The 18,944-nt window shown below is 38.5% G+C and overlaps 2 protein-coding genes across 2 annotated transcripts; one reads left to right on the top strand and one right to left on the bottom strand.

The window, feature by feature from the left end:
* Positions 1-3,611: 3,611 nt before the first annotated feature.
* Positions 3,612-7,374, bottom strand: LOC147543790 (PKS-NRPS hybrid synthetase cheA-like). Its single transcript, XM_086635510.1, has 3 exons — positions 7,268-7,374; positions 4,632-6,087; positions 3,612-4,286 (listed from the first exon to the last, which is right to left on the bottom strand). Exons 1-3 carry the CDS (start codon positions 7,372-7,374, stop codon positions 3,612-3,614), a joined length of 2,238 nt encoding a protein of 745 aa, XP_086491636.1.
* Positions 7,375-13,916: 6,542 nt separating this feature from the next.
* LOC147543789 (zinc finger CCCH domain-containing protein 20-like) lies at positions 13,917-16,485 on the top strand. The gene has a single exon (XM_086634417.1). It carries the CDS (start codon positions 14,766-14,768, stop codon positions 16,035-16,037), a length of 1,272 nt encoding a protein of 423 aa, XP_086490543.1. The 5' UTR covers positions 13,917-14,765; the 3' UTR covers positions 16,038-16,485.
* Positions 16,486-18,944: the final 2,459 nt, after the last annotated feature.

The raw sequence follows: 18,944 nt of genomic DNA, 5'->3' as shown, positions 1-18,944 counted from the left end.
TCCATTTTTTCTTTGGGTGCTTCTAAAGGCACCTGACCAAACAGCTGTTAGCATCCATCTCTGTTAGCACCAGGCCCAACCGCTCTATTCTTTGTTGGCACCAATCAAGTATGTAGGCACCGGTCCTTTATCTGTTGACCCTAACCCCTCCATCCATCTCTCACAAAATCCATCTAAAATTGAGAATTTTAAATTTTCTCTCTCTAAGCTCTTAAAAAACCGAATTTAAACCTCATCAAATCGCTCATAATCTCACTAATCTCCCTCAAATTTTGCTGAGAATAAGTCATTCGACTCTCTAAGTCTTAGAATCAAGAATCATTTGGTGGAGACGAAGATGAAATCAAGCTACAATTGCTCCTTCAAGGTTGGTTCAAAAACCCTAACTTTTTTAATTTTTTTGAATAAATTTGTTGTTTGATTGATTGGGGATGTTAATAGTGTGTTGTAACATGTTTAGATTGTTTTATTATATCATTTCGAACATATTTAGAGCCATTTGTGTGATTGTTTGATGTCCAAACAAACTGCCCTAGATCTATGAAGCTGCTGGAACGACTCAGACGGACTGGTCCACTCCGTCCGTGTCTTCCTAGTCACGGATCAGCTAATCCGTGGGTTAGTACAAAGAAACGGACTCCCTTTCCAGTCCGTGACGGACTGGGTAATCCGTTTCGGACTTAAAGGGCCCGGATTACCTGATCCGGGACCTGGGTTTTTTTTTTTTTTAATCTTTCATATTTTTCTTTCTTTATTTTTCTCATCATTTTTCCTTCATTATTTGAATGACCTTTTTTGTAGCGATACGTGCCTATAAAAAGTTATTATTTGAATGACCTTTTTTGTAGCGATACGTCTAATTTTTCCTTCATTAATTTAGAGTAGGAAAACATATTTTGATTATTTATTGTTTGTGCATCACATATCCGCGTATTATTCAAAAGTTATTATGGCACCACGTAAGCAACGACGAACGCAAGGAGATGAGAGCGAAACAGAGCCTCCTATTTCGACAGCAGAAACAGAAGTAGGGGGGTCGTCTTCATTTTCAGACCCGTACTCTGGAGGTCCGATAGATCGTGCGCTTCTACCTTGTTTCAAGAATCATGTTGCTTATACGATTTGGAACAAACTGGTAAGCAAATATTATTTTCTAATTTTAGTAGTTATGATAAAATTTTGTTAATCATCAATCTAAAATAATATCTTTTTTATTTTCAAGAGAGGCCGGTGCTGAAGTTACACAACCATGCGTCTGCCGTAGTTGTGGGTACTACTTTGAAGAAGACGAATGGGTGGGACCTGGAAACTGAGTGTCAAAGTGTTCGAGAGAGAGTCCGGAACACGGGATTGGCCCACATCGCCAAATATTCATACACCAAGCTAGATCGTGTTCTAATCTCGGCATTTACAGAGCGGTGGTACGAGGACACAAATACTTTCCACATGGCGTTCGGGGAGATGACGATCACGTTAGAGGATGTGCATCGCATATGTGGTCTTCCAATTGAAGGTAAATCCGTTGTTCTGTCCAAGACGGATGATGAAGATTTGAACGACGACGATGACGATGATACAAAAGATCCAGATGCATTACTAGTCTCTCGTTATTTACAATTAGATTACGAAGGTGTAAAACTGCACTTAGGTAAATCTAAGTTTGTGGAGCTTAAGTGGTTGAAGGAGCAATGCAGTGGGTCGAAAGAGGATGACACCGACCTTGTCAAAGATGTTGTTGCACGGGCATACCTCTTGCATCTTTTTGGTTGTACTCTTTTTGCTGATAAGAGTGCAACTAAGGTTCCTTTTGTCTATCTACGTTATCTGAAGAACTTAGATGATATTTCGAGTTACTCGTGGGGAACAGCGGCGCTTGCCTATCTTTATCGGCAGATTGGTTTTGCTTCGAGGGGAGGAAATCAATTGGCTGGTTATCTTACTTTATTTCAGGTAATTTCATATTTATTTTTGTCTCTCAATTATTTCTTTATTATGTTAGAGTAGCGAATAATAAATGTGTATTTAACATTACATTTGTAGGCGTGGATCGATGAACACTTCAAACTTGGGGTGTCTGTTCCCAACCCAAAATATGATCCTACATCTAACGTGCCCCGGATGTATAGAAGGGAGGAACACGTTTTGAAAGGCAACAAGGCATGTGCTCTAGGAAGCACTCGTGAGCAATTGGACGGTCTGACCGAGAGAGATGTATGTATTTTATTTATTAATTTTTTCTTGTGTTCTATAATACCTGACGTATGCTATAGGAATCACTCGTTAAACGTCTGTATCATGTAGGTCATTTGGGACCCATCGTCCCTTATTGTCTGGTGATGCACTACCACTTCCTGAATACTCTTTTTACACTGGTTGCATCGCGGTTAACGATATTGCCGAGCCCTATCACCCTAATAGGGTGTTAAGGCAACTTGGGTTGGTTCAAGTCATCCCTAAAGAACCAATTCGACCAAAAAAGGTGTCGAAGGATGGAGATTCTAAAAACTTTGGTAATGTGACTTCTTATTGGGGGCGTTGGGAAGATCACCTACTAAACATGAGTGATAGACCGAAGGAGGTATCTTTGGCTTCGTGGGAGGCAAGCGCTCAGTATAACAATTGGTTCAAGAGAGTATCTCACCCGTTTGTACAAAACCCAACTTTGTACAAATCCAATAGACCAGAACAGTACATAGGTTCGGTATCGTACTACGTGAGTATTCGATTTATCATTCTTTTGTTTTTTTACTTTTGAATTTGTAGCTATAATTTGTTACCTAATTTGTTATTAATCCATTGTTGTTTTTTTAGAGAGATGGAATTGATCGTGCCATTATAGCGATTCAAGCGTCTGACGTTCCGTTAGGGCTTGAAATCCTAACTAATGCGAGGGCTGAAATGCCGCTTCCCGAATGTCCTCATCAACCTCAACCAGAACCCGAACCAAGAAGATCGTCTAGAAAAACTACGGTGAAGAAATCGAGGAAATCACAAATGGAATGAAGTAATATATTATCCCATATATTATGGTTTAGAATCTCAAGGGTAGTCTCGTTATTTTGAATTGCTTTTGTGAACAACGGTTACTTTTTTTTAACTTCTTTTGTGAACGATGTGTATCGTACATTTTGATCTATGTTTGAACATCGTTACTCTTGTTTTAACAAGTTTTAATATCTACCGTACATTTTGATCATTATTCTTGTTTTTTTAACAAGTTTTAATATCTTTCAAACTGTAACGACTCTAAGATCTACCGAACGGAAGGTTTAGAAAACGCCACCTTAAGTACCATTATTTGGAAAAAAAAAACCCGTACGGATCGGATCCGTGCCTTCCCTTCTCAGGTCACGGATCTATGGATCCATAGATCCGTTTCTTTCTAACAGGAAAACAGTAACCCCTGTTAGAAAGTAACGGATCTCTGGATCCGTCTCTTTGTGAACAGAAACGGATTCAGGGATCCGTGACCTGTATGAAATTCCTGTTTTTCTGTTTCTCTTCGATTATAAACCCAAAGAAAAAAAAAATTAAGTAACGAAGACAATTAATCATCTAAATTTATTCAAATATTAAATCAAAAACTTTGTAACTCGGTATTTCAGTACACCTTAATCATCACTTAAATTTATCACACTACTACTTGGCTCATTCGAATTATCATGAGAATAAAATTTCTTTCCATCCTCGATTCTATCTCTAACAAGTTCAAGCCAACCCGTTGCCTCTAGCGATGCATACCTAGACCATTGCGGTGCAATGGGAGGGAGTATAGAATCTTTTTTTAGTTTAACGTTCATAAAGTGACCACCACTATATGTAATGCATGCAATTTTATAACCCTCAGAAGGTGGACCACTAAGTAAGGGTAAGAAAGTTGTCGAACAACCTATAGACAAATGAACTAATATGCAATTGAAGCTACTCGCCACAACTATACTAGTGTACGGGTGAATGTAGAACCAATCTTCCGGACATGTAAAATTGAAGTTGTTCGCGGCACTTAATGTTTGAGTGTAATCTCTTATTCCAAACATCTCTTTGTAGAGTGTGTACTGATCCTCAAGTTCTTTTATGACATTTTCGCGAACTTGTTTCCAACCATCTTCTGGTGAAAACCCAAGTCCTTTACCAACGACATGAAACCCACAATGACCATCGCCTGGCACATCTATAATGTCATCCAAGAATGGATCCATAACTGACGGAATCTGTCCTTTGTATCTTTCAAAATTGGGTATGGTTGCTTTCGGTGCTTTGGTTACTTTGTTAACTTTACGTACTGTCTGAGTGGAGGGAACACATTCATCAACACACTTTGCATATTCGAAAGCAGATGGGTTCCTCTTAGTAGATTTTGCAGCTTCTTTTTCTTTTTTGCTCATTCTTCTTTGTTTCGGAGCCCCTTTTGTCTTTGTTTGTTGCAATGGCTCACACAAGTTTGTGATGACCGGAAAAGAAATTTCCCTCAACTTCTCAAGTATTGCGGTCCTCTCAGCATCACTGGATTTATCCCACATTAAATAAAGGTGCTCCATCTCATGTGATGCGTCAAGATCATTATGAATCGGCGGAGTCGGGTTAATGGATAGCTTGGTCCACTGAGGGTGAATGATGTCCTTTGGACATACCTTATCTTGATTCATCAAAGATACCATCTCATGAGCACAAGGGAGACCATAGACATACCTTAGAACACATCCGCAATTTTGAACGTTAATATCAATCCCATTTGCACGGTCGATCTCATCTACCATAAGATCTAATGCCGCGTGCGAGACATAACCACGTAGCTCTTTAAAAAACTTGACTTGATGCCCTTCCTTCACCTTAATACGACTGTGCTCAAAAGATGTTGTAATTTCACATGTCTCGGTTTCCGTCATGATATTCATAAATTCCCGGCACGTAACATAGTTACCTTCGGAGCTACATAGATATCTCTTCAATTTGGAATGAGCACCTTCCACACGATTTGTTGTAGTATTTCCCATGTGAATAACCCCGTTAGTCCATGCAGTCACAAATCTCTCTTTCAATCCCAACCAGGTATCTTGAACATAACAAACATCTTTATGATGTGTGTTTGACCAAAACTTCACAAAAGTTTCCACCGCCTCATTATAACCACTTTCAGTCTCAGCATACATGATAGCTCGAAACATTGTCATAAACACATTGAATTGTTCTTGTTTGAAATGACCTTTGACTTTGGCTACCACACACTTGTCGATGTGGAAAGTACATAGCAACCTTTGAGCATTTGGAAAGACTTCACCAATGGCGTTAATCAGTGCAAGTTCACGATCGGTAATAAACATGATTGGCATTGAGTTGGGAGGAAATAACGTCCGCAAACGATTAAGGGCCCATGTGTACTGATTAGTTGTCTCCCCATCCATAAATGTAAAGGTCGCGGTGAAGGATTTTAACGTAAAAGTTACCCCGACAATCTCAAGCAATGGCTTGTTAAATCGGTTGGTTTTATACGTACAATCGAGCAATAAAACGGTATGGAAACTCTGTAATAATCGAATACAATCAGGATGTGCCCAAAATAGATTTGTTACCTCATCAGTGTCTTCGTTCTTTGAAAAATGGTAGACGTAATGGTGTTCCACCAACAACTTAATGAGTTGTTGCATCAGACTCCTTCCTTCTTGGTTTTCCATACGTATGTTCGCACGTGCATTGTAAATGGTTTTCAACGTTGATGTGTTATCCTTGAATGGTTCATGAATTTGAGAAAGAATTTGAGCTGGCTTCGAACCAATTTTTAATAGATGTTTCACAACAGCTTTTTCATCGGGTTTCAACCTATTCACATATGCGTGACCTAGAAGACTTTCAGCTAACTCGTGGTCATGGATTCCAGACACAACTGACACTTTCCACGTGTCATTAACCCCCGGTATTCCTTTGAGCTTGAACGGACATTGACATTTTTTGGTGCTCGATTTCCTTTTCTTTATAGGTGGTTGATGGGATTTTGGAACTAAATCCTTCTTCTCATGTGAACTAAATACTCCACTTCTTTCGCCACATAATTCTAACCGGGGTTTCTGTCCACCTCTTCTATTACCTGACCTGGAGGTCAATACTACAAACTTATGTTTTCTCCCAATTTCTTTAGCCCAACCGATTAACTCCTCTTTAGTTTGAAAAACATCTTCAGTCACAAAATACTGACCAACATCAATACTAATAAATTGACACCCATCATTTGAAGGTCGATTTTCTTCTTCGGCATGGTACTCCTCTTCAATAGGAACAATATTAAGGTCCGGAATCTGTCAGAAGGTGAAAAAAGCATAAAAATCACTTAAAGAAAAAAATATCTTCAGGATGGAACAGACTGAACGAGTCCGGGATTTATCAGATAAGGACGGATCAGTCTGTCCGTCCAAATCTACAAGAGCACGGACTGTCCAGTCCGTGACTTGTCATTTCTAAACGGATAGACCGATCCGTTAAGGACTAAAAAGTACCGGACTGGTTCAGTCCGTCCACGTCACCGAAGTTTCACTTTAGTTTTTTAAAAAACTCACACAACACGTATAAAAACATATAAAATAGGGTCGGGGAATGGTTGTATACCTCATGAGAAACTTCTCCTTGCCCGGAAATAGGTGAAAGAGTTGGAATCGATGTAGTTGTTAAATTTTTAGAATTCTCTTCTTCCATGGTTAACTTCCTAATTTCTTTTCAAAAGATGATATAAACAAGCTATAAATTAGATGTAACACAGTTGTATGATGAATAAATCACCCGGATTGATTGTTTCGAATAAAAGAATAGTCGCCGGTAGGTGTCGGAGACGTTGCCGTCGCCGTTGCCGGAGAATGTTGCACTCTTTTCTAGGGTTTTGTTTTGAAAGAAGAATTGATTAGGATTCCTTTTTTGTTGGAAGAAGAAGATGGAAGAAGTAAACGAAGGTGAACGTCACCCACATTAAAAACTGGTGCTTATAGAGACCTCGGGTAAAAAATCACTGACTTGAGTCAACAATATTTTTGGATGCTAACAGCTGTTTGGTCAGGTGCCTTTAGAAGCACCTTTTTCTTTTGAAACTACCCTTGCTTCAACGTGCATTACACTTTATTCATCATCATCATCATTAACCAAAATAATTAGAAAGTTTATTTTTCTAAAATACTTTTCTAGTCTTTATTATTTTTTCTTCGTTCTTACCCATCTACATTATCTCTCTAATCCTAGTCTTCTCTACTCTCTATCTTAACCTCATCTGCTCTCTCTTGGATACTACCAATCTTCTTTTACATCTACCATTACATATCTAGCTTCAACCATTTCTTGCATAGATCGTCGGAAATCCATGTAAGGATCAAGTGAGTAAGTCGGAAATACTCCCATCATCTTCCTTTTCTCTTCAACTCCTCATCAACATAAATACAACATCACCATCTTCATTTCACATAAACAGAATCATCGATACCTGAATCACCTAATCCTTACATGGATTTTCGACGATCGTTGTCATCATAATCTGACACACAAATCGACGCGCAATTGTTCTTCAATTTCTGACTTACACATTTGATCCTTACATAGATTTTTGATGATCTGTGCAAGAAATGGTTGAATCTAGAGATTTAATTGTTGATGTAAAACAAGATTCAAAGTATTTGAAGAGAGAGATAGAAGATGGAGATAAGATAAAGAGGACAGACAAGAAAAAGATCAAAGAAATAATGTTGATGGGTCAGAAAGAAGAAGAAATCAAAATGGAAGGAAAAATATTTTAGGAAAATAAAACTTTCTAATTATTTTGGTTAATGATGAGATGATGGAGGAGTAATGCACGTTAATGCAAGGGTATTTTTGAAATAAAAATATTGATTCTAACAGTATGTATACAAAGTTAGATAAAAGGATGCCAAATTTGAATTTACGAAAAACAGAGAGCCAAAAAAGAACCTGGTCACAAACTGCGGGGCTAAAAAGGAAATACCCTTAAAGAAAAGACAATGAGTTCCACTGTACAGACTAAAAGGAAACCAAACCTATGAGGATTGAGTACCTAAAATCAAAATTTGGGAGCCCAACACCTCGTACATGGAATCCAATTGGTAGGCTAAAGTTGGGTTCCACTTGGGGTTGGACTTTACTTAGGGACCGAGAGTCCCTCCTTCTGGGATCTCAGCCTCTAATTTATAGCCCTTCATTCGGGCGCTCACATTGGAATGAAAATTTTAGGGGCTCCTAAAATTTCCCAGGTTCCCAAGATGAGGACCTAACCCCTCTACATTGGATTTGCTATAACAAAGATGGTCACTTTGATGGCTTAATCCCTCTCCCATGCATCACTCCAAAAAAAATTTAAAATTCCAGGTGTCAGGTCTTAAAAAGAGTTCTTTAAATTGTTTTGTTCCAACATCATTTAAAAATAAGAGACACTCTATGAGAAAAACTTCTATAATGGAAGACTCAAGAAAATATTTCAACTTGTAACTTAACTGTCATACTAGTTGAATGGTTTAAGTGTCTCCAATGCAATACTCAATCTTAGAATCCACATGAGTGCTACATAAATTTTCGAGATTTTTTCTTTATAAAATTGCTTCAGTACTAAATTCAATTTAGATCTCTAAACTGATGTAGTGGTAGTTAAATAGATAGGGTCGGGAAAACGGTCCAAAAATCCGAAACCCGACCCTAACCGCCCGATCTGAGCTGATCAGAAGATCGGAGAGGACCCGGCTCGGCCGTACCCGGCCCGATATTTAGGGCGGGCGTAGGCGGTACTCGGGTAGGAGGTCTTACCCGAGTACCCTCCCATACCGCCCGCCCGAAATTCACTCAAGACCCGTCCGCCCGAAATTCACCCGAGACCCGCCCGCAATCCTGGCCAAACCCGCGACCCTTATTCTTACATCAGCTTATGATCCAACAGCTGAGCATGCTTAGCCGTTTGAACAAAATACCTATTCTATATAAACCCTAAAATGAACATCAGCCCCATTCCTTCCAATCCTAAACGGCTGAACCTAAATAACCTCCACAACTCCACTTCTCCTCCTCCACCACTCCACACCACCACTCCAGCACTCCACCATTAATCCACCTCAAGACTTTGACGACTTTTAATCTCTTCGAGACTTTGACGGTTTCTATATTTTTTACGGCTTCTAATCTCTTCGAGACTTTGACGGCTTCTAATCTCTTTGGTTTAGTTGCAAGTTTTAGATCTAATTTGATGTTGATGATAGTTTATGTGATGTAATTTTAGGTTTAGGTTTCAGAGATGATACATATTTGATGTAATTTTGGTTTAGGTTTAGAGTTTATGTTTGGGTTTCAGAGATGATAGTTTTATGTGCTGTAAATTTTAGGTTTAGGTTTCAGAGATGATACATATTTGTTGTAATTTTTTGTTTAGGTCTGAGTTTTTATGTGATGTAAATTTTAGGGTTCGGTTTCAGAGATATACATATTTGATGTAATTTTTGTTTTCTTTTTTTATGTTGATGATTGTTTATGGGATGGATGTTGATGATTGTTTCTGTGATGAAAATTGATGATGATGAAAGATCCTAACTTAAGATCTGTTTTAATTTATATTATTTTTTTAAACAAAAAGCCCGTTACCCGTCCGCCCGAGCCTAGGGGTGGGAAAAAAACCCGTGAGCCCGATTCCGCCCATGACCGCCTGAGACCGAATGAGTCCGCGGACGCCCGGTGTCCGAGACGGACACTATCCGACCGACCGGCTAAAATTAGTGGACGGACACGGACACAAGGCCTTGTCCGGCATACCCTCCGAGTCCGACCATTTAATTGTCCGTCCGACCGCCCGACTAAACGAACACATGACAACTCATATATATATGTATGCATATATGTAACCATGGTATATATGTACGTTGTGTGCATTAATTAGGTGTGTGGGAGTCATAGGAAATCAACCAGTAGGTCCTGTCCAAGTGCATGGCCTAATAAATTTGAGTTTCTTCCAGAGTCACGTTGGAAACTCGCACTTGTAGAAACTGGTGCTTTGTAAGTTAACTGAATTATAAGGCTCAATTAGTCCCACACTGACCGTGCTCAAGTTTGGTGGAGGTTTGGGGGTCTTATAAGTTGCGGCAATCCTCCTCAATATCTCTACAGCTGGCTATGTAAAGCATAGGCCGAGTAAAGAAGCCTTTGCTTCTTTATGGGCACCCTTTAATAGGGTTTGCCAACATTTTGTCCGATGCCCGAATGTCCGCGACCGAAATGTCCGCTGCTTTTTGCCGGACACGGACGGGCCGTGGACACTCCAATTTTGTAAACTATCCGTCCGAATCCGCCCGACTTCCTTCTCGGACATGAGGCTTAGGTGTCCTAACCGTCCGGTCCGAAAGAGAAAATGTCCGCGGGCAGTCCGTCCGGACCGATTCCCACCCCTACCCGAGCCCGTTAGAGCCCGATCGGGCTCTCGGGCAAAACCGGGCCGCGGGCACAAAAATACTCATATGTGTCCGGCCCGATTTTCCCGATAGCCCGATCGAACAGTAGACCCTTGAGACCGATCCGCCCGTACCCGTGAAAGTAAGAGCCCGAGTCCGACCGAACCCACCCGATTCCCACCCCTATAAATAGAGATATGTCAAGATAACACTTTGCATCTTAAGATATCTCTAATTGTCCAAGTCATTAGTTTTAGTATTTGTATCATAGAAACCAAGTCTTCATATCATTAAAATAACTCATTATTTCATTACAAAAACAATCATGTCGCACAAGCAAATGAAATAACTTTTGGAGCCTTGAATTTGAGGCAAAAAAGTATCGGAGGATCTCAATATTTCAACCTAGGAATGAGAATCTCAATTGAGACGAAGCATAGGACTAATAAAGTTTCTTTTGAGTTTTACACTGAAGATGAGTTTGGAGATCCTTAAGAGGACACTCCACATTTAAAGCGCCCTCTTCGAGATCTCTATAATATTTGCTGCCACATCTTTTAGTAATTCAAGTTGACTTTTGTGTTGGAGATGGGTTATAAGAAAAACTTTCAAAAAAAATTTATTTCGCACTTTTAGTTTTAGAGTTCGAGTGTTGAATTAGAGATGTTCCAACTTTCTTGACACTAAATCTTAAAACCTGATCTGTCTAATTTATGTGTTTTATGACACTCACTTTGTTCTTGGACAATTTTAGAGCACTTCAGAGAATAAACAACCCAAAAGGGTGTGGTTTATTAAAAAAGTAGTCGGAATTGAATGGGAGAGATGTGAGTTGGTTTTGTCCACCTTCTTCCCCTCTAATAAAAATTCTAAAAAAAGGCACGTTTGCTTCTTATTCCAATGTTTGATCTCTTCTAACTATGCCCAATTTCTTGTAGGCGGAGACTCTATAGAGAATGATAAAGGTTTTGAATCGTTCTTGAAGCAAGGATAATTCCTTGTAGGATTCAGTCGTCTTAAGTCGCGAGTCATCTGATATGTCTCGACTGTCGTATTAGATTTCTAACTAAACATTGCGATCCCTCATGCAATTGAACTTAATGATCTTTATCATAGGATCCTCCTGACTATTTGATTGCATTATCACCTTGTTAAACGACATTTCCTTCAATCTCCGCTTATCTTTTAACTAGTGTGCCATACCCAATTCCCTTTTCATTTAATGTCTAGATCCGCAAAATTATGCCAAATGATATGTCATCCTTTTCCTTTTAGAACTTGATTCCCAGCTCAATGGTCAAACTAAATGATTAACTCATAATCCGTTTAAGGATGACCATATATTTCCAGTTGTCACTCTACAAGTTGCATGTAATCTTACTTATCTTCGTGTCTATCATGGGTACGTGGTATCCAACTTTAAAGCCTTTGTTTGCGGTGCGACGTTTGACGAACCCAAAGTATGACATTCTTTACATAAGACAACTGTAACACTGATGTTTTAAGAAATCTCTCCAAATTGTCTATGGGAAATCTTATTGCGTATAACTTGTATAGAATTCTCATGGTAGGTTATCTAATTATATTCTCCAACATACATCCGTGTAATTGAGTTAAATACTTGTATGTATATAGGCATAGGCCATGAAACTGCGATATTAGTCAACCTCACATACTGTTGATGTCAAAAAACGTCAGTCCCGATTATCAATCAGGAAATAGAGGTTTTGATGCTGAATCCAGTCTGAATGATTGTTGTTCCGTCTGAGTGGATATATCTGATTGATACTGCTCCTACCCCCGCTCCTTGCAACCTGGGGGGCAAAACCTGTAAAGTGTTAAAATATTGAGTATTGATTGATCCTTGGAGAACGTAATGAGTTTACCTTGTTGAAGGTGATGAGATGCCGTTTTATAGGCTGCTTTGAACCGACTGTGATAGACGGTGTAGATGAGTCGGTTTTGATCCTCCGTTCGGGATTTAGACTACTTTCCGGTAGTTAGGAGATTCAGTATTTTCTTTTGAGTTTATCTCGTATCTTGGATATTTATAAGTTCCTATCTTCATGGATACTTCCAATCAAACTCCCTCTCTTTCAATAATATCCAGTCGACCAAGAAAAGGGATTCAATTTCTTGAACTCTTTAAGGCTCGCTTATTGCTAAAGAACACACTCAAATTGATGGCATAGATTATCATGAGATATTCCTCCAGTCGCCAAACTTACAATTGTCGCCTTTTATTGTCTGTTGCCACCATTAAGGGATGGCGTTTACATCAATTTGATGTAAATTATGTCTTCCTTCAAGGCAACCTTGATGAAGAAGTTTGATGTAAATCTATCTATGACCTTAAACAGGCTTCGCGACAATAGTTCTCAAAATTTTCATTTATCCTCATTTCTGGACGATTTCTTTAATCCAAGAGGGATAGTTTTCTGTTCACATTCATAAAGGGCCTGACTACTATCTTCGTCCTCGTGTATGTGGATGATATCATTATAATAGGGAATAATGAAAATGCAGTTTCCTCTCTAAAGAATTTTGTAGCTAAATCTATCTCTCTTAAAGATTTCGTTCTTTAAATATTTTTTCGGGATTGAGATCCCTTATTCTAATTTTGGACTATTTTTATGTCAAAGAAAATACATTATTGACGTTCCTAAATATTATGGCCTGAAAACCTCAAAATCTTTCTCGTTCCCCTTGGAACAAAAGCTTTATCTCGCTCCTCTGACGACACCTTTTTTGCAGAACCCTTCTGTTTAGTGACACCTCATTTTATCAACTACTCTATTTTACCGCTATACGACCTCACATCTCCTTCGTTGTTAACAATCTTAGAAGTTCATGCTATACACCCACTCCCTTCATCTTGATATTGCTCATCTAATACTTTGTTCTTGATGAAGACTCCACTACCCTTCGCCACTTGCAAAGCTTAAGCGCACACCATTAGCCCAAGATCCGGAAACAAGTGATGTTGGACTATCACAATCCCTCACCCTCGTTAAAAATCGTCATCGACTCTGATATCACTTGTGATGTTCCAGGCTTTAGTAGTTAACCGTATTGTCTATGTTTTTGGCATCTAAAATCCAAGCCCACAGTTGCAGAGATTTGTTTTTGGCAAAGACTCCACGATCCCACTAAAAGAATCTCGCCAGTCACCGGAGACTTTTACATCAAACTTACGAAACTTTAGATTTTTTTGTTGGTACTAGACTTGTGGTCAAGGGCGGAGCCAGGGGTGGCTACCCCTGGTTGCAGTCAGAGACACAACTTGATATTAGTAAGTCAGAATCATAAACGAAGCATTGTAGCCAGGTAGCCGGGTTGGTCAAGTGCATTTCCCAGCTCCCAACCCCGCGCGTGTGCGAAACCATCGCTCTCAATCAATTTTTTTCACTTTCTATGTGTTAAAGTAAGTCGGTATTGCCCATTGTGTTATATTTATTTTCACTTTTAGTCTCCAGTTATGTCTCCTATTCCTGAATCTAATTTTTTTTTACCCTTCTTTTTGTGATTAGTCAGGTTTACCCCTTTTGTTGGATTTTATCCAAGTTATAACTTAGTTATTTTGTTATCACCAAATTTTGTATGTTTGAACTATTAACGAAATTTTACATATTCAACAAAAATTGTTTTTCAAACACTAGTTACTACACATACGTTAGAAATGAAATTTTTGTTTTTACGCGACTAGTCCGGGATAATTTTGAATCCTAACTCCGCCCTTGGTTGTGGTATGTTTATTCATATGACCAAGAATTTCACTGAAATTGTAGCTTATTACGAATCACCTTTGCGACTTATACGGGTAAAAACATAAAACTCGATCGAGAATCCAAAACGTCAAAAAGTTTTTTTTTTTTTTTTTTTGATGAGAAAAACGTCAAAAAGTTAGAAAACATTAAATGACGTGCACCGTCTTTAACGGGCCGCTATCTCTGGCGGGTTCGGAACCGCCATCTGTAGTATAACTTTTCCTCCTTCATCTGCCAAGTGTAGGGTAACTATCAACTTTCTTTATTCTCTCATCCTTCTCTCTAACCCTAAAACCTCATGCCGTGACAAATGGTCCGATACGTGTCTCTATCACAGTTATTCAGTGTTTACAACTCTTACACTGCATGTCTGCCACCCCATCCTTATCGTCCACGTGTATTCCTATCTCCATAAAATCTCAACACAAACCCTAAAAAACAAATATCTCGCTTAAAATTCGTTATTCATATCGTGATATTTTCATCTAACTATTTCTAACTTAACCATGGTTAAATTTAAAGGTTAACTATAGTTAACTTTTAACACATCTTACCAGTTTATATTGAAGCGACGCTCGCAGTTGTTTAGATGTCTGAAGTTAGAGAGAGAGAGAGAACGTCAGAAAGAGATAGAAAGAGAGAGAAAATGATGATGATGATTAGAGAAGGAAATCAAACCCATCAAAACCAACAACAGAATCATCCAACGGTTCATGTTCCACCATGGTCACTCTTTGATGAATCAACTGGTGGAATGGGTGGGTTTGGTTTTCCGGTTAGTGGTGTCAGTTCCGGTGGTGGTGGTGCTGTTTCAAGTCCCGGTGGTTCTAGTGGTGAATACTGTCCGTTATTATTAGGTGAAGCGTTTTCAGCGTTACAACGTTATCTTCCATCAAATGATATTGATTTGGATTCCGATATTATCGGTAGAGAATCCGATATACCGGTTGATACTTATTCCTGTGATGAGTTCCGTATTTATGAGTTTAAAATACGCCGGTGTGCACGAGGACGTTCTCATGACTGGACGGAATGTCCGTACGCACATCCCGGCGAGAAAGCTCGCCGGAGAGATCCTCGGAAGTTTCATTATTCCGGTACTGCTTGTCCTGATTTTCGTAAAGGAAACTGTAAAAGAGGAGATACCTGTGAGTACGCACACGGCGTATTTGAGTGTTGGTTGCACCCAGCTCGCTATCGTACGCAGCCATGCAAAGATGGAACCAGTTGTCGTCGTCGTGTTTGTTTCTTTGCTCATACACCTGAACAACTCCGAGTTTTGCCTCAACAAAGTCCTAGATCGGTTACTGAGTCACCACCGAGTTACGATGGATCACCTCTTCGTCATGCTCTTGACTCATATTTTGCTAATGGTGGTGTTTCTATGCTTTCTTCTCCGAGTTCACCACCGATGTCTCCTCCCCATGAGTCGCAACCCATGTCTCCTAATAGTCCGAGTTTGACTCGGCCGATCGGGTCTAACTCACTAAATGAAATGGTCTTATCTCTTCACAATTTGCAGCTAAACAAGGTGAAATCTGCACCATCTTCCTGGGGTGTTCAAATTGGTTCTGGGTTTTGTTCACCAAGAGCTACTTCTACTCTTCGACCTGATTTCAGTAGCTTACCATCAACTCCGACTCGGACTCCGACGACTCGTTCTGGTATAAGGTACTTAGACTTTTTGGATCAATGTTCCTCTCTAGAGGAAGAACCAGCTATGGAAAGGGTGGAATCGGGGAGAAATCTGAGGTCAAAGATATATGAGAAACTGAGCAAGGAGAACTCGCTTGACCGAGTTGACTCATCAGCTCCAGCTCCAGCACCTGATGTTGGTTGGGTTTCTGAGCTGGTCAAGTAAAAACAAACTATGGGTGCTTATCTTTTTTCTTCTTTCATTAAGATTTTTTGGCTAAAAGCAAAGAATGATGATCTTGTGGGTTTTTACTGGAAACCCTAATTTTTCTTGATTGTGAATAGGAAGGAGAAGAAGAAGGAAAAGATGGAATATGAAGTTAAGTTTTGGGGGGTGAAATCTGTTAATAGTTGATGCTTTTGTTATGGAAGAAGAAGATGAAGTGGGGTTTGGTTCCTATTTTGGGTATGAAGTTAATGAAGATCTTGTAGATAGAAGAAGCAGTATTCTACCTTTCTCTATCTCTCTTACTCTTTCTTATTACTTACTGTACTTTTGTTCTTGTTCTTTTGTTTATCTGAATCTGTCTGATCTAAATCTCAAGACTATCTTATTTTATGAATTAAGTAATGTAATATATTTGTTTCATCAAATCTAGAATTGCTTATTATTACTTATTGATTCCTAAATTATCCTAATCTGGTAAATTGTTCTTGAATCTTCAATTTTTGTTTTCCTTTCAAATTCTTTATAAATTCTCTAGTAGAATCTTAACCAAATTTATCAATTAAATTGATAAATTTGGTTTAATTTGGGTCTTTGTTTAATTTGTCTTTCTCTAAAAAGTTAACTCAAGTTGCAGATTTTGATAATCTAGTTGATGTAAAATGTTCAGAAAATAGTATAGTTTTGGGGGTCAATTTTGTTGTTTTCAATCACAATGTTTCCCTTGTTAAAGCAGGGGAATTTTAGGGTTTTGGTAGAGAAAATGTTGGTCAATTTCAATTGGTGTGCCCTTATTATTCAAGAGACTTGTTTGAGTCATTTTTGGTGGTTCTTTCGGTTCTTTCCGAATTTCAATCATACAATTTTCCCATTGTAACACCAAAAAAAAAAAACAAATTGTTTTCATTGTCAAGTTAGGGTTTAAATTTTTTTCTTTTTTATGATGGCTTTGATTTCTTTAAACAGGAAAAGCTTGAGGATTTCAAGGAACTAATATAATATTTTCAAGATAGGAAATTATTGTTTTTAGTTTTTGAGATATGGGATAGTGATGCTAGTGATGTGGAAAGGAAGTGTTTTTCTTTTCTATTTTCTAATGCGTTCCTTATCTGTTAAGACCATTAATTTTAGAATTATCTACCAAGTTGGCTTTAGATTTTATTTTTCTAGTGTATGGGTTTTCTTGACATTTGGTGTTGATGTCTGTTTTGAGGTAGCACTGTGGGGGGGCCTTTTTAAATGATTTGGTACGACCATGTGAAAATGTGTTTAAAGACTAGAGATATTTTCTTCATGGTGGGGGAGTGGAGTTGTTGTTTTAGGGCAAGGTTGATGTTTTCCTTTTAAGTTAATTCGTTTTATTACCTAGTTGCAATGGATCTTAATGTAGAGCTCAACGACTCGATAAATTTAGTGTATGGTTGTTGCTGGATAATGATATAAAAATTTCTCTAAGGAAAGTTTTATAGGGCCTCCCCATGAACCATTTCACTTGAGAAATAATCATTGAGGGGGGCTTTTTAACAAAAATGAGGGGGCCCTATAAAATCTCCCTTCTTCTAATTGAGTTATGTGCAACATTATATCTTCTATCACAATTAAGCAGTTTAGGTGGTTTGATTTTTATAGCTGCATTTTCATGGAGTTGGTAGAAGTTCATGTTTTGGCATACATAATGTTTTCTGCACTGTAATCACAATGAAGACTAGAAACTGTATATGTCAACCACTGGCACTATTAAATGTATAATAGATACTAAGCTAAACAACCATAAAAAGCTACTTAAATGTAATACACATTTTAGGTGTGAAGGCAATGAAAGAAGATGATGTCTATTTACTCAAACCGAAGCGGAACTCATTATCACATGCCGGAAGAACCGTATTACACTATTAAAGAGTGAACTATCATGAATTCCTATTTATTTTCTACCAAATAATATTGCATCCAAATGAGTTATTGAGAGAATTGAAAAGACTCAAAGAAATTTTTGGTGGGGACACACTACTGATTCATCTAAGATGCACTTCTTAATAAGTCGGAGGAAATTACTAGCAAAGCAAAAGGAAGGAGGGCTTGAAATTCGAGATATGAGTATAGTGAACAAAGCTGTCAAACCTATATGGCAATTCTTGACCGAACCGAACACAATCTGGGTTCAATTACTAAAAGCAAAGTATTTGAAAAATACAAACTTTTACAATCATGCTCCTAAAAGTCCTATTACAGCTACTTGGCAAAATATAAGGAAATGAGGACATTCATAAAAGGGGGTTTTTGTTATTCGATCCGCAATGGAATGAATATAAACATCCAAGGAGATCCTCGGGTACCAACACTAAGAGGTTTTGAACCAGGTCGAAAATATGAAGATGAAGAGACTATCGGATTCCAAAAGGTAGGAGAATTGATAGATAGGGAAGGCAAATGGAAAAAGGAAGTGATAGAAAATATCTTTGACGACTTATCATGCAATGCGATTTTGGAAATACCCTTGAGCAAAAAATCCGTGGTCAACAAGATCATCTGGATTCATTAAGAGAAGGGAAACTTTTCAACTAAATCTTTATATAGGTCCATTAAAGACGAGACTCCGAGTACTTCTTTCAAGATGGAATTAGCAGGTGGACTAACATGGCATATCTTTTGGAAGAAGGTAAGAGTGGCGCCAAGGGTGAAGTTCCTTCTCTGGAGGTTAATTCACAATGCTCTGCCAACAAAGTGGAAAGCTCTACGATTTAATGACAATATATCTAAACGTTGTTCATGTTGCAATGAAGAACACATAGAACACATTTAAAAATTGCAGAATTGCGAAAGAAACTTGGAACTCCTTGGCAGTCCGATTGGACATGGTTACTAGCTCTCTTGAACTGTTACGTGAGTGGATCGAGAAGGGTCAAGAAG

This window comes from Eschscholzia californica, unplaced genomic scaffold (assembly GCF_041429995.1).
Source record: "Eschscholzia californica isolate CP2 unplaced genomic scaffold, dmEscCali1.0.p SCAF_4, whole genome shotgun sequence".
Lineage (NCBI taxonomy): Eukaryota > Viridiplantae > Streptophyta > Magnoliopsida > Ranunculales > Papaveraceae > Eschscholzia > Eschscholzia californica.
This window is presented reverse-complemented; position numbering and strand designations above follow the sequence as displayed.